The sequence below is a fragment of the Pleurodeles waltl genome, chromosome 4_2 (genome assembly GCF_031143425.1).
Source record: "Pleurodeles waltl isolate 20211129_DDA chromosome 4_2, aPleWal1.hap1.20221129, whole genome shotgun sequence".
Taxonomy (NCBI): domain Eukaryota; kingdom Metazoa; phylum Chordata; class Amphibia; order Caudata; family Salamandridae; genus Pleurodeles; species Pleurodeles waltl.
Genome location: NC_090443.1, coordinates 776,796,158 through 776,813,140, shown reverse-complemented (window position 1 = coordinate 776,813,140; position 16,983 = coordinate 776,796,158). Strand labels below are relative to the sequence as shown.

The 16,983-nt window shown below is 44.4% G+C and overlaps 1 protein-coding gene across 1 annotated transcript in view; it reads left to right on the top strand.

Annotated features, from left to right (window-relative positions):
* The window catches only part of TNNI3K (TNNI3 interacting kinase), a 2,589,932-nt gene that overhangs the window by 177,413 nt on the left and 2,395,536 nt on the right, over positions 1-16,983 (top strand). Inside the window, exon 3 of the mRNA XM_069232439.1 lies at positions 8,585-8,670. Within this exon, the coding sequence (XP_069088540.1) occupies positions 8,585-8,670 (86 nt within the window). The remainder of the gene's footprint in view (positions 1-8,584; positions 8,671-16,983) is intronic.

The following is a 16,983-nucleotide window of genomic DNA, read 5'->3' as shown; positions in this document are numbered from 1 at the left end:
TTGGCGTTGTACATGTTGTGAGCTGGGCTATGTATGTGCCAATGGTGATGGAAAGGGGTATGGTGGGCCATGTGTGTGACAGGGTGGTCCGCTTGCCTAATGGTGTTCTTCTGTCTGTATTGCCTCGGCAGGTCAGCGCCCATGAAAAGAAGGGTATATGGTGTGCCATCGCCAAGGACGTGCGGACCCTAGGGGTCTATGGCAGGCGGAGCACCCAGTGTCGCAAACGGTGGGAGGACCTGAGACGCTGGGCACGGAAAACCGCAGAGGCACTGCTGGGGATGGCCTCCCAACGAAGAAGGGGTGCCTGTCGAACCCTGACCCACCTGATGGCCCGCATACTGGCAGTGGCCTATCCAGAGCTGGATGTTCACTTGAGAGCAACACAGCAGCCACAAGGGGGTGAGTACAGTGGCTATCATTACAGCTTACGCCTGGTGGGGTAGTATCCGTGTGGTGGGTGTGTGCCAATGGGTGCCCCTAGGCCAGGCCAGACATAGCAGTATAGGTCCTCTGGTGGCTAGGGGTCTGAAGGGAAAATAATGGCTACCTAGCTTGTTAGCATCCACGACTGGCCAGGGCTGCGTGGGTCCCAGGTGTGCTTCAGTTGGCGGTGTGTGCCCCTCCTCATGCCTTGGTGGCTAGCAATCTCACTGGTAGTGCAATGCATAGTGCGTAGGCCTGATCCCTGTGTGTGAGGGTGCTGTGTACACCAATGGTGGTGTTGGTGCTGTCATTGACTGAGTATATCCTTTGTCTCTCTCCCCCCCTTTCTTGTTTTGTCTTCCTGTCTTTATGTGCATTAGCATCATCTGGCAGAGGAGCAGATGCACCGGTGACAGAGGGAGCTGCATCCCACAGGACCCAGGAGGCAGAGTCCACCGACGCTGAGGGCACCAGTGGGACCGAGGGCAAGGGGAGCACCACAGCGGAGACTGGGGGTGACAATACAGATTCCTCCCTCAATGGAAGCTCCCTGGTGGTGGCGGACACCTCTGTGAACACCCCAGCTACAGGTACAGGTGCCACCCCCGTACCAGCACCGCTCTCCCAGCTGCCCCTCAGCGAGTTGCCTGTGCCCGCTCACCCCGGAGGGTGGGCATCTCCTTCGCCCCAGGCACCTCAGGCCCTGCCCCAGTGAGCCCTGCTGCCCTGAGTGAGGAGGCTATTGACCTCCTGAGATCCATCTCTGTAGGGCAGTCAACCATTGTGAATGCCATCCGGGGGCTGGCAGCCGAGATGCAACAATCTAATGCATTCCTGGAAGTCATTCACACTGGATTAGCGGCCCAACAGAGATCGATTCAGGCTCTGGCCTTCTCTCTGATGGCAGCCATTGTGCCTGTTTCAACCGCCCCCCTCCAACTTCCACTTCCCAGGCCCATTCTCCTCAACCCCAACCCATCCCAAGCACACTGCCTGACGAGCATGCACACAGGAAAACACCCAAGAGTGTCACAGGCAAACACAAGCGCCACACTTCATCCCACAGGCACTCACACAAACATCACCCAGTTGCAGACACAACAACATCCACTATTTCCGCTGTCTCCCCCTCATCCTTCTCCTTCTCCATCTCCCACCCAGTTACGTCCACACTCACACCTGCATGCACTACATCATCATTCATTACGTGCATCATCACCACACCAAGCAGAACACACACCTCACTGGCAGACACCTCCACAACAGCAATGCACATGTCCCCTGTGTCCTCTCCCACCGTGTCTCTCCCCCCTCCTAAGGTACACAAACCCAGGCACTCTGATACCCAACAGCCATCCACCTCACAACAGAATACAGCTCATGCACCTGCACCCAAATCCAGCAGACAAACACCTCCAGTAACCACTCCCTCATCCTCCACTCCCATTACTTCTCCCTCTTCCCACCCCAATGTCCCTAAAAAGCTTTTCCTTTCCACCATTGACATCTTCCCTACACGTTCCCCCCTGTCCTGCACATATGGCCAGGGTATCACGGTCCCAGCCAAGCACCTCAGCCACACAGTCCATGGGCCCACTTCCATCCGCACCTACTCATGGTGGAAACGAATTCCAGGCCACAAATACTGAAGGGGAAGGAGCCTGCACCAGTCAGCGGAAAGGGGAAGGAGGCTGCACCAGCCAGTGGAAAGGGGAAGGAGGCTGCACCAGCCACCAGAAGGGGGAAGGAGGCTGCACCAGCCGGCAGAAAGGGGAAGGAGCCTGCACCAGTCAGCAGAAAGGGGAAGGAACCTGCACCAGCCAGCAGAAAGGGGAAGGAGCCTGCACCAGCAAGCAAGGTGAAGAAGTCTGCGGGAAGGAGCCTGCACCAGCAAGCAAGAAGGGGAAGGAGCCTGCACCAGCAAGCAAGGAGGGGAAGGAACCTGCACCAGCAGCTGTCACAGAGCACCAGCCAGTGGAAAGGGGAAGGAGGGTGCACCAGCCAGCAGAAAGGGGAAGGAGACTGCACCAGCCAGCAGAAAGGGGAAGGAGCCTGCACCAGTCAGCAGAAAGGGGAAAGAGGCTGCACCAGCCAGCAGAAAGGGGAAGGGGTCTGCACCAGCAAGCAAGGTGAATAAGAAGCCTGCGGGAAGGAGCCTGCACCAGCAAGCAAGAAGGGGAAGGAGCCTGCACCAGCAAGCAAGGAGGGGAAGGAACCTGCACCAGCAGCTGTCACAGAGCACCAGCCAGTGGAAAGGGGAAGGAGGGTGCACCAGCCAGCAGAAAGGGGAAGGAGACTGCACCAGCCAGCAGAAAGGGGAAGGAGCCTGCACCAGCCAGCAGAAAGGGGAAGGAGCCTGCACCAGTCAGCAGAAAGGGGAAAGAGGCTGCACCAGCCAGCAGAAAGGGGAAGGGGTCTGCACCAGCAAGCAAGGTGAATAAGAAGCCTGCGGGAAGGAGCCTGCACCAGCAAGCAAGAAGGGGAAGGAGCCTGCACCAGCAGCTGTCACAGAGCCACCATCCCCATCAGTGGTTGTGCAGCCATCAGTGAGTGCAGGGGCTGAGCAGGAGTCTCCCACTACCACCACCACAGTGCAGCCATCGCAGGTGTCAGGGGCTGAGCAGGAGCCTCCCACTACCACCACCACCACCGCCACAGTGCAGCCATGGCAGGGTGCAGGGGCTGAGCAGGAGCCTCCCACTACCACCACCACCACCACAGTGCAGCCATTGCAGGGTGCAGGGGCTGAGCAGAGGCCTCCCTCTACATTCACTACCACCACAGTGCAGCCGTCACCACTGGCAGACGTAATGTGATCCAGCCTCCATGGGCTGCTGTTACAGCCTGTCCCCTCCAGAACCAGTGGGGAAGACACCCACTTGAGAGACTGTGGCCTTGCACTCCCCAGGACCAAGCACAGAGCATGTTGGCCCCTCCAGAACCAGTGTGGGAGACACCCACCTGAGAGACTGTGGCCTTACACTCCCCAGGACCAAGCACAGGGTATGTTGCCCCCTCTAGAACCAGTGTTGGAGACACCCACTTGAGAGACTGTGGCCTTGCACATCCCTGAACCAAGCACAGGGCTTGTTGCCCCCTCCAGAACCAGTGAGGAAGACACCCACTTGAGAGACTGCGGCCTTGCACTCCCCAGGACCAAACACGGGCTTGTTGCCCCCTCCAGAACCAGTGGGGAAGACACCCACTTGAGAGACTGTGGCCTTGCATTCCCCAGGACCAAGCACAGGGCATGTTGCCCCCTCTAGAACCAGTGTTGGAAACACCCACTTGAGAGACTCTGGCCTTGCAGTCCCCAGGACCCAAGCACAGGGCTTGTTGCCCCCTCCAGAACCAGTGGTCTTGTTTCCGGATCCTGCTGAGGTGCCCCCCCAAGGTGCCTATTTGCCACTGATGCCCCTGCAGTGTTCTCTTCATATTGATGCAGGTAACGAGTGGGGCCTTGGACTTTGCCCTGTGGCCATGTGGCCCACGCAAACTGAGGACCGGGCAGTGTCCCTTTTTTGTACATTTGTACATATCTGTTGCATTGGCAAAATTATTATTAATATTATGTTGATCTTATTGCAATCACTTTAGTCAATTCCTGTTGTTCTTGCATTATTCAGCTGATTTACGGGGATAAATTGTTCTTGTAATGCATCTGGTTGTGTGTATGGCGTGTGTGTGTGGGGTGTGTGTTGTGCGTGTGTGTGTCACAACTTGTTCCCCCCTTCCTTGTGTGCTAGGTGGCTGTACTCACCGTCGTCGTCTTCGCTGCCATTGGTGTTCGTGGTGGAGCATGACGTAGAATATCATCGGGGGAAAACTTGCAGTTCTGGTTCCATGGCGCGTGGTTCTTCCCTGTGTCTCCAATGGTGAGTCCTTTCACTTCTGTGCAGTGTTTCCACCAGGCTTTTCATGGCGTTGGTACCACCCTGCAAAAGATGGTGGATTGTCTTGTCATAATATGGTGGGCGGAACGTTGACTTCCGCCTGGCTGTAGGCGGCCACCGCTGTGGTGCCTGTTGTTTCCACCCTGGCAGTCGGTGTGGTACATTGGCTGTCTTTCGGTGATCTTTCTGACATGGTCATAATTTGGCGGTAGTTACTGCCAGCCTGTTGGCGGTATTATCGCCAGTTTATCGCCGACCGCCAGTGTTGTAATGAGTGCCATTGCTTCCTTGGTTAAGTGGGATGATCTAAATGTGATCTTGGCCTGATCATGAGGGAGAAACTGTGACCAACTCAAAAAACGCAATTTACATATGGGCTAAATAGGCTGAAACATAAAAGGGTCACCAGGAAAAACTTCTGGGGGTGTCAAATAACACCCACTCACACAGATGTTTGTTACTACTGCACCATTCCCACCAACAGGTCTTGTCTGGCTAGTTTTAGAGGTAAGGCAAGTATTTTCCATAGAATTCCATAGAATACCTAATGGTCCAAGATGGAAGCTGAGCATGTAACAAAAAGGTGCACTCCTGACCACTTTAACATTATTTTGGAATCTTAGTGATAGGTGGTGCTATAGCTTGTTTTGAGTTAATATTCAAATTTGTGCCACAAGAAAGTGGGCCTGTCAAACCTTTAGTGCCTCCTTCCACAACGGAAATAGGTGCAATGCGTTTGTAGGTTAATCCGATGATCTTCCTGAAAGAACATGTCTAGAGTAAAAGGATTGTAAATATTCTACGAGACCTGTGCAGGGAAAATGGGGCTATGGTAAGGGAGGAAGTGGAAGACACAACACATCTGCAGTCTGCCTGGGTAACTTCTAGGACTGAAATGGCCCTACGATGGTCAATAGAATGACAGCATTATATATATATAACATATATATATATATATATATATATATATATATATATATATATATATATATATATATATATATATATATATATATATAATCTTTTATTACCCTTATTTGCAGGATAGTAGACTCCCTGAGTCCTAAAATGGCTGCGTCCACAGCCTTGTTGATAAGGTGGCAGACAAACAGATCTTTTCTCAAGATTTGTTGGCTCAGCGATCCTCCATAGCGTGAATTATCTATATTTTTTGCATTAATTTCTCTGAAACTACTGAACAAATTTACACCAAATTACAAAAAGCACACTTTCTGGACCTAGATCTTGTTTTCTGCCACATCTGGTGTAATCACGTTCAGCTGAAGTTCATGCATAGTAGATTTCACGCACTGGATGCAGTGTTGTGCCAAGGACCTATTCCTGAACATGTTTAGCAAATAAACTTGCATTGTGGATTGTGTAGACCTGTGGGCTTGAGTCAAGGCCTGGATAAATGCCCAAAGCCTGAGATCAAGTGCAACAGTTAGCAAATTTGTCAAAGGACATAACTTTTAGAACTCAAAGGTTTCACTCAAAACCCATTGTTGAAGGAAAGTTATGGTGATGTGCTCGGGATGTGAGCTCGATTTATTAAAAATGAAGAATTACCCCAAAAAGATTCATTTTAAGTTATATCATAATTATGAAAAAACAAAAAACACTGAAATTCCTCAAATGCCCTGCTTGTGAGCTTACTAAAGATTTAATAAATGATGTAATTGATGGCATCACTATGGGCTTCACATTTCACATTACCTTTGAGGCATTCAAAGCAGCTCCTTTATCCTGAAGAGACTCCAGTCCATCCAGAACTCGACAGCAAGACTCATCCTCAACCTTTCCAAATGGACCCACATCACCTCACACCTGAAGGAACTACATTGACTCCCCATACACAGGAGATGCCAATTCAAGGTTCTTATGTACGTCTACAAAGCCCTGCACAACCAAGGACCAGCATGCATCAACCACTAACTGAGCACCACCGACCTTCCAGACACCTGCACAATGCCTCTCTCTTCTTTGCCCACACCGCCAGCATTTGCTGCAGCAACATTTGTGTTTGATCCTTCTCCTGCCTCCCCAGGAAAGCCTGGATCAGCCTCACCAACCACCTTAGGACATCCCACTGCCCTCAGGAATTTGGAAAGGGGCTCAAGACTTGGCTCTTTGACTGTGTTCCAGAGCAGATAGGACCCAGCACCTGCATACCCCTCTAAGTGATTAGAATCCGGATGATTGATTGATTGACATCATCAAAGCAGCTAGTCCCGGACACTGTAGCTCACAATACAATAGACTAAAACACTTCCCAAACTGAATATCTCGGGGTACACAGACAGGCCTTTTGACAGACTCTGTAATGAAGGGGAAAGGGTGATAAGGCCAGAGAGTATTTTGGTAGTGCAGCGTCTGCATTTTGGCCCTATCTTCACTGGGGAGGAAGGGATACACTGATACCATAGTCTACTTTGGCCATGTTCAGTGGACTTCTGGATACATGGCCTGACCAAAAGACGGATCCTGAATTCAGTTTCTCAACCTCAGCAGCCACTGGCCACAGCCATCCATTATTCCCAGTAATCTATAAACCCTAGAATAAATACTTCTACTTCCAGAGCCCATTGAACATAGGCTTCAGCCATAATCAATGAATATTCGACACACAGCTTATAATTTGACCAAGTCATGGTCTGGACACCCATATCAACTCATTGGACGCATCCTTTGGCCATACCCAATGAACTGGTGGAGGCATTGCAAGCGCCTACTTTTCCCAAGAATCTGCTGAGTATAATTCTCAGACATTGTCACACCGGCTGTGGGTTCAGCCCGCTGGGGAAGTTTAAAGGTCAAAATGTTCGGAGTACTAGCCTCACCTACGACAAGGCCTCTACTTACTGCACCATTTCCTCCATTGTCATTTGGACATGCCCTTTGCTACGTCTATCAGACAGTGGGTGAAATCTGGGCAACATTTCATTGCAGTTATTGTTACATTTAAACATTTACGAGCTGCAGTATTACATCTTTTTTAGCATTTGATCAGGCTTACACCTCCACTTCACCAGTTTTGCTTCCCACATACATGAGCATGTCAGCAATAGTATTGAGAACGTGGTATGTAAGGATCAGCCATATATTTATAAAAATTGCAGTATACGTATGTAAACAAAATCAGAACAGAACCTTGCGAGAAGTGCCGCATATGCCGATCTCCCGCCATCAGCGCATTTTATAAAAGGTCTAAATGCAGTCTCCCTCTATTCTGCTTTACTGTCGGGAAATCTATCGTATTATAAAAACACCGTGTTTTATTGTGTCAAAGGCTGCACAAAACACATGAATAAGCAGTCAAACGTTCTCATTAACTTATAAACTATGGTAGCATTGAGTCAGCAAAGATATGAACAATTCATCCGACTCATTTGTTCCATTAAGAACCCTTTTTTGGATGTTACCTTATAATAAGCTTTTAGAAACGTGTTTTAATTGAGCCCTTGGCAACTGTTCATTAGGTAGAACCTCATTGTAATTCCGAGTAGTTTGCGAGCGTGTTAAAACATTTAATATTAATAGTTCTCACTCTTAATTAAATATTCATGGTTGGCCTATGGTCCTGAAGTACCTCTTCCTATTGTCCCACGTGACCCGATCAGAAACCAGAGAGCGCATTTCTTAACAAGCCCAGGTGTCAGTAAAGACATACTTTGCTACACTGTATTTTGAAAAGTGAAAAAATAATTATATTGGCATTTTGTATATGTAAAGTTGTTTTATGTGTTTTGTCTTTTCACAGACAAACATGGAATAGTTATTGGATTAAGAAAGTATAGAAATATAATTTATTTTCTCATATGCACTTAATACGATTTACTGCGAATGCTAAATAAGTTTGAAGGGCTATTGATCAACTCAAACTATGGCTCTAATTCCAAAAACATAAGGGTTTATTTACTAAGGGTTAAAGGAGCATACTCGGTGCCCATCAGGCTTTTTTAGTGGTATATCTGTGCGTGGTAGTTACATGTAATTGTAAATAAATCGAGGTAATGCTTTGCTCTTTTCGATTATAATTCGAACCCTAGTATCTATAGATCAGTAATTTACATAACTTTTTGGCATTGATTAGAAGTTAAGACGCATTTTTTTTAGATCTGTTTTTTTTTCTTTCGCAGCATATTTCAAATAATATTAACCATTCTTGTGTTTTTTATTGAAGGTTTCAAATACATATCTTTTTAAATGAACGTACAATTAGAATAGATAAATATAGTAATAATTCCATATGTTTCGCTTTTCAGCTCAGATGAAGCCTTTGGCAAAGTAAACTTAAATTATCGTACAGAAAATGGACTCTCTCTTCTGCATCTATGCTGCGTCTGCGGTGGTGAGTATTTTATCATTATTTTAATTTTATTTATTCGTTTAGTTATATTATTTGATTATTTCTTCTGCAAGAAAGGATTTACAAAACTATTACCAATGCAAATAGTAAAACCTGTTTTGTGAAAGAAATTAGAAAAGATGGTCAACTGAGTGGCTGAATGGAGAAAAGAAAGTCAGCGGCGGCAGCCGAATATCTCAAAGGGGGGATGACGAGGGAAACATCATTGCCACAGGAAAAAAACACTTACCTTGCGCCACCTGTCTCCCTCTGCCATTTCCTGCCGCCTCGCTCCTCTTGTGGTGTCTCAGGCTTTCCAGCAATCCTGGCGCTACTTACATGCTAAACATAACATGTAAGCAGTGTCAGGATTGGTCCACAAGCATCGGGTCTGTGCTGTTTCTCCACAGCCGGGTTGGAGAGACCTAAGTACGCATGTGTGTTTGGCTAGCCTCAGACGGCTGGCCAAACACACATGCTCACTTAGTGCACTCTCCCCTCCTCTCTTTACCACTTTGCATGGCCCAGCCCGCCACTCCCTGTACACTCTGCTGGCTGAGGCAGCAGATGAAAAATAAAATGATAGCAAGTTATTGTTTTATTTTTCATCTGCTGGCTCAGCCTGGGGGGTGACGCTCATCCGCCACTGCAATGTAGCCGCCACTGGGGAAAATCTTTGCAATGCGTCATATAAAATGGGTCAGGAAAGACAGTCACTTGAAAATGGTGGTCTGGCTGGGACAAGAATTGATTCCATCCAGAGAGTTGTTGTGTTAAAAGATGTGATCGGTCTTGAATTTGGAGAGAGAGGAAATTTTAAACATACATTTTGGATGTATCAACAAAGAACCAAGAGGATATTAGTGTAAATTATCTGTAATAGGATGAGACAGAGGCATGTTTAGGCATCATAAAAAGGCTGTGGATGGCTAAGGATAGTCTTTTTTTGGAAATACCAAGCGACATTTTGAACAACGTATTCTGGGCGACCTCCTGGGATTAAAACCTTTTGTCACAGCTGTAGTGTCGTCCCTAGCCTGAGTACCCGCCAATGACTACACCCCACAAAATTTTACATGTCTTTATTCATCAGTGTGTAACAGTGAACTCAACATTCTAAACCTACATTCACTTCATTACGCTCTAACACTTATGTCACAGTTCTACGGAGCCCATCAGGAGCCGAAAGGATTCTGTAATTCATAAGCCACACAGCACTACATCTCCCCTTCTGTTAAAAAAAATGTCAATTGTTTGCAAACATATATACAATTATAGTTCTTCAATAAGCTTTCTTAACGCTTGGATTACTCATTCTGATCCTGTCTTCGGAACTGAGAACCAGCAGTGTGCTGGATCTGCATTGGCGATGCAGGAGCAACAGCAGTCAGGAGTTTTTCATCTGTCATTTTAGAACAAGTCTCTACATTGACATCAGCATCTGACAAGTGGTGAGCTACATGTTGGAAATGCAAGAAATCTCAATAATGGATTACCTAGGACGTTGAGCAATCACCATGTGTACCTTGCTGGTCACAACATGGAATAACTCAGCATCGAATGGAGCATCAGACTTATGTCTTCTTGACGGACAGACAAGCACTTGATCCCCTCCAGTGAAAACAATGCCTTTTGCATGTCGTTGCTTGTCATGATAAGCCTTCATCTTCTGATAAGCCTTCATCTTCTTCTTACGATGGAAGAACTTAATACGGATTTATTTTTCAGTATGTAATGTTCTGTTGGTCCACTGAGGTAACTTAGCTGTCATAGCTCTCCCGAACATGAAAGTTGCTGGGCTTTCACCTGTGGTCGAGTAAGAAGTCAAACGGTAAGCTTGCAGGCTGGAGTTAAGGACAGGTTTAAGGTCAAGCTTTTCTAATGCAGCAGGCTGAACAGCTTTCTTCAAAGTACTCATGAAATATTCATCAAGGCCATTGGCTTGTTGCCAAAGAGCTCTGCCCTTCTGATGAATCACATTAAAATAATAGAGAAAATCTTAGAATTCTCGACTGTTGAAAGGTGGTCCATTGTCAGACTTTAGGTACACCCCATGTCGCAAAGATGCAGTCTAATCTCTCAATGACTTACTCTTGAGTGATAGACGAGAGATCTCCTATCCATGGAAAATGGGAGTATTCATCAACAATCACCATCAGATTATGTCCATTGTCAAGAGGACCAAAAAAGGCAACAGCAATTCTTTCCCATACATTCTTTGGCAATTTGACATACTCAAGGTGTGTTGGGTGGTTTTCGATGACCGGCAGTTGCATAGATCATAGGCCTTCAACTCGCTTTAAAATCTCTCATTGAGATGCGGAAACCAGACTCTGGGCCTGATTTAGATATTGGTGGATGAGTTATTCCGGTCACAATGATGACAGATATCCCGTCTGCCGAAATCTAAATCCAATAGGATATAATGGGATTTAGATTTCAGTGGATGGAATATCCATCACCGTTGTGACAGAGTAACTCGTCCACCAATATCTAAATTAGGCCCTTTGTCTCTAAGAGCTAATTTTGTTTCAACAATCACACAATGTCTTTCATGGGCCACTTCAATTATTTATTGTCACAGATACTCGAGAATAACAATTCTCTAACCTCTCAGGATAATGCCTTCTTAAGTCACGGAGAGTTCATCTTTGACATTTTAAAACTTTTTGTATACACTGTCAATGTCAAGAGGTCAAGTGTACTGGTTCCAAGACTGATGTGTAATAATGTCTTTCAGTTTTAAAATGTAAATAACTTGACTCATGGCAGAGACAGTATGCTCCAACAAAATGGTAGCTGGTGTGTTTGATTTCACAATAAAATTTATGTAGGGTTCAGCCATCTTTGATGGGCTACAATAACACTGTATAAGTACTCTTGAGAAGTAGTGGGCAGGATTTTGATCCTTACCTGCACGATTCTATAGTTGTATTCTTGTAATCATAGACCCCAACGCTTAATGCGAGGAGGCATCTTCACCTTTGGATTGCCAAAGATGGTCAACATTTGTTTGATGATGTGTCACAAGTGTAAACAGCTTTCCGTATAAGGACACATAGAAATGCCCACACCACTGTTACATTTTCTTTCCCAGGCTGTGAATAGGCATGCTCAGTTTGGGACAAACGTTTGCTTGCATATGCCTCAATATGTTTTTAAGCATTTGGATGCCAACTGTGGTGTGCACAGATTGCACCTAACCAGACAGGGCTAGCCTAAACAACAACTTCTGTTTGAAGATTTGGATTACAATATTCTATTTGAGTAGCATTCTTGTTAGCTTGTTTGATTCTCTTAAAGAATTTCTTTCATTCATGTGACCAACGGAATGAAACAATCTTTTTTGTCAAGTCTCTCAATGGAGCACTCATATAGGCAAAGTCTTGTATGTATTCAGGACAGAAGCTGACTATTGCAAGGAATGAACACATCATGGAAACATCTTGTGGGGGACAGGAAGTTGACAATGCTCAGGATCAGGTGTCATACCCCCATTAGAAAAGATATGGCCAAAGTACTTTATCTTTGTCTTATTGAATTCACAATTCTCAGCCTTTAAAGTGAAGCCTGCATCCATAAGTAAACAGCATGCTTGCTTGAGAGCTTTGTCGTGCTCCTTCTGTGCAGCTGTGAAAACTAATATGTCATCGATATAGTTAAAAGCATTCACGACAGGCTGTATGATACATCAAATGACGTCTTGAAAGAGCTCTGCAGCTGATGATACACTAAAACTTAGGCCCAGATTTAAGAGGGCCTAGCGCCTTCTTGAGCCACATTATTGTTATATTTTTTACTCTAATGTGGCCCAACGAGGCCAAAATCACAGCGCCAGAATTACAAAGTGGCACAATGCATGCATTGCACCACTTTGTAACCCCTTGCACCACATTATGCCTGCGCTAGGCATAACGTATGCAAGGAAGGCTAAATCTAAAAGATTTATTCGTGTAATTTTTTGCGCCATTTTTAATGCCTGCTCAGAGCAGAGCTTTAAATGCTTCACACCGGCTGGAAATGCACTACGATTCCACATATGCCAAACGTTGATTCTGCACTTTGATGAATCATGGCATGCACAAGCAGTTTGGCTGGACCACGGCAAACTCCCGGGGAGGGCACTGTCGATCTTCGGGTTACTTATCCCTATCTCGTTGCCAGTTGTAGCATCTTCCTCAGCTTGGGTACCCGCCATTGATTCTACCACAAAGGGCTATGTTTTACATGTCTTTATTCATCTGCGTTTAACCACTATGCGTTTGTTGGCAGAAGATCTTGCGACAGAATGTCCTTGATAAATTCAACCCTTTCTTTTGCTACATCTATCTCTCTATGTGCTTGGGAAAGTTGTTTTTGTGTAACCTGTTTTGTAGTGGCTGGTGGATGAAAGTCTTACTATGGCAATTAAAGCATGAAAGTTTAGCTTTAGTGATCATGTCAAACAGCTTTTTCTCTTTCAATACAAATCTCTCCTGCTACAGTTCTGTGTATAGTTTTGATCCATGTCCCAGGACATCTAGTAGATGTGTCTTTATATCGCTATCCATATATTGTTTGGTCACAAAGTTGTGTATTTGCACTGACACAGTCATCCCAAAAGGGTTCCCTTGCTGCTGCATTAAATGAGGAAAGCCGTCAACATGTTTTTAAAATGTTCCTCTCTCTTTCCCACAAGTTTGTGGTGAGGAACAGTTTCACAATGGTCCATTAATTTTTTGTTTGCCATTTCTCTGAAAATATTGTGAATAAAAAGGACTTCATGGTAAACTAGCTGCCATTGAACAACATATTCAATTTTGCATGTCTTACCAACAATTCACTGGAAGCACTTATGTGATCTCTGGATAGTGTGTCCAGTTTCAAATCTGGACCACAGCATTGAACTTTCCTTCTCTGTCTTTCACCACAAAATGTCTTTAGATTAATATTCTGTAGAAGAATGGTTTTTTCACCTCTAACATTTTCACCGTTTCCAAATACCACGAGCCATATCTCAGGTAGTTTATGCAATCAAATTTGCAAAACAAAATAATCACTGATTGCACAGTCTTCACATGCAGCTCCCGATCACCTTTCGGATAAGCATGTACCAAGATTTTCACTAGAGCTCTCATGTGTAAAACATTTCCCCAGTACTTTCAAAGTTCAGATTTTTCTTCACATTCTTTGACAAACTCTACGAACTTGTTTTTCAGATTTTCTGATTTTGAACTGAATGTATTGAACATTGTCTGGCTTTGCATTATGTCTTTTCAATAAAGTGCACCCCTGTGCCTTGTTCACTTCTACGATAAGATATGCAAAACCTAACTATAGCCTCAGATATGATAAGCATACCTTGTAACAACTGAACATAATGAGTTCCGCTCAATACTGACTGAACAGTTTTGCTTTCAAAGATTTTAGCCTCAAGTGCATCATCTTTGCCACATCCATTGAGATAACTTGCTGCACACTGGAACACAACTTTTGTCATGTGGAAAATGCCCATCATTGGATAAAGATCACCAAATTGTTCTGGCTTGCTCATACAAAATGTCAGCTACGGTATGGAAAACATGTTCATCACAGAAAATTGGCAGGATAGGCTGGTCTTCAAGTTGAGCTCACACGTTTTGGACATTTTTTAGAGCTGTGCATACAGTACTGTTGCATAGTTTGTGACTGGTGATGGTATTACTGGTAAAACCCCATCCTTCTTCAGTGGGATGGTATTGTGGGAGATCAGAGCATGAATTCCAGCCTACATATGAACTGGCTTTTCTTCATCCTTTAGTCCTCACTGAATAATCAATATGATAAATTCAGTTAAATCAGCTTTGCCGACTGCAGCATTAGGTAGAAGAAGATCCATGTCTTCAGCCACTTTGAAACTTTCTGGTAGACTGGGACATGTTGATGGCTAGTAGGGATTTTGCACATGTTTGTAAGGCTGTTGGGTTATAAGTTTTCAGCTTCATTTGTTTATGCCTACAGCCGACACAGCTTGTTTTCCAGCAGCTACTTCACTGATACAGTCTTGAAAAAGCACCATGGCAGTATCATGCCTGCTGAATGTTCCAGACAAATAAGAGCTGTCTTAAAAATCAAAATTATCAAGAGAAGCAATTGTAAATCCTTTCCTGGTAAAGTGAATTGGAATTGGTGTGCTGTCTGATTCACAAGATTTTACAGCATGAGTTGCTAACAAGTTCCTGCTCCATACTATGTCATTATAACTTGTTGATTCACCAATCATGTTCATTTTAGTGATTAGCTCTTTACTTTTGCACTTGTCATAGATTGCATTGACAGTCACCATGTGTAGCTGAGTTTTCTTTTCACTGTGATGTAATTCATAAAACAGGATTTAGAAAAGACAGTACGTTTGCACAGCATAAGCCTGTTGGTTCATGGGCGTGTCTTCCACTTCCTCTCTTATATCGTCAAAGTCATCATCAATGTTGTTGGCTTCTATTCCAAACTCAAGAACTTTATTTTGAAACAGTTTTGCTTTGCTGGTATTAAACAATGATGTAAAAAATGTTAAGACAACATCAGGCAGGCATTCTTGTTGACTCCCATGATTTGCAGAGCTCTGGGGCATCACATAATTTGCCATTAAGTCCAAAATCTAAATCTTTCAGGATGTTTCTAAAGATAGTTCCTGCTGATTTCACTGCATACTGTGATCTTATTTTGGCAGCAAGAACTTCAGGAGTCAAATTTGCTGAGAATAACATAAGTAGCTCATTCTTTTTGTTAGACTGACAAAAGCGAATTCTGTCATTGTACATTTTCAGAAAAATCTTAATTTCTTTATAATGGATCTATACAGTTTCATTAATATTGACCATTATTTCTCTGATCTCACTGAGTTTGAATCCATGGCTTGCACTCAAGACTGGCGTTAAAACTTCAATTGCTTTTTCAAAGAGTGCAGTACTAACTAAAGGCTGGCGGTTATGTTGCTGCTGGGAGCTCATTGTACATTCATATTTTCCAATGTATGCATGCATGAAGTTCGGGTGGGCATACAAATCCACTGTAAAAACATTCACCTCGCAGTTTAGATCAGCTACTTGGCTGAAAACTTCTTCTTGAAAGAAACTAGCTTCAGAGAAAAACATGTTTGCCCTTTGAGACTCAAATACTCTGTACTTTGTTCATCATTCCCTTTGGTCCTTGTTCTGGCTAAACCACAGATAACACATTGAAAATCCTCTGCTTTCTGATCAGTTGTTGGAGATGGATGAGGGGTAGCCATCGATCTTCTAAGTGGATGGGCATTGGGTTTGGTTGTCGTCGCTTTCTCAGAAGACTCAGATTCTTGTTGTGACTCACTGGTTTCTGCTATTTGTTTGATGATATTTTTCAGGCTTTTTTCCATTGTATACGACTTGTAGCACTTGTTGTTGTTACGATGATAAAATATTTGATCCTCTTCACCCATCAGTTTCAATCTTTTGTGAATTTTCTCTTGCTGTATTTCTGCAGCATCTCGAACTCTCTTCTGTCCAGCCACAGTTGATGATAGCTTTACTTTTTGATTAGTTTGACATACAACACATGTTTCTTTTTTGAAGGAGTCCTCAGATTTTGTAGTTGGCAACCCTCTATCAGGAGGTAAAGATCCTCTGGTACCACCAGCTCTGCTCATGTTTATGAATTTGAATCAATGGAAAAACTAAAACAAAAACAATGTTAAAATAAATTACCAATATGATGGCTGAAGCACATCATTACGAAGCCACCATTTTGGACAATGGCGGAAAGGTTGCTCTAAGGAGTTATTTTCTTTCTCTATAAGACTAACTGACCTCCAAAACCTATGTTTTGACACCAAAATGAAGTATATAAGTCTCATGGTACTTGAAATATTACATCTACACTGCAACTCATCTGCCATTTTAAAAAATGTCATCCAGAAAAAATCAGCCCAGAATAGCCATGTCTACCCAAGCGAAATTACTTCTCAAATGACACAAAATACAAATAGAAAATTAAAATCTCTGGACAACAATTATTTTATGGAGGTTTATTAAGAGGCCACAACCAACTGCACCCACAACAAAGAGGTGGACTTTGAAGGACATAAAGCTGACTTCCTGTTCAAGCTACAGGGATACAACAAGCTACAAGAAGCCTTTTCTGCAACTGCCTAGTTGAATAATTCCAACAGGATTTCCCATGGACCCTGCTGTTTGCCTCTACTGAAGTGCTATTCTTGAGGTTTGGGAACCATTTGCTCTGTCTAGCTAGACTTCTCCTACCGTCCTTGAAAATCAGGGACTTGGACATTTTTTCACCTTCAGGACCTCTAGAGGACTGGGA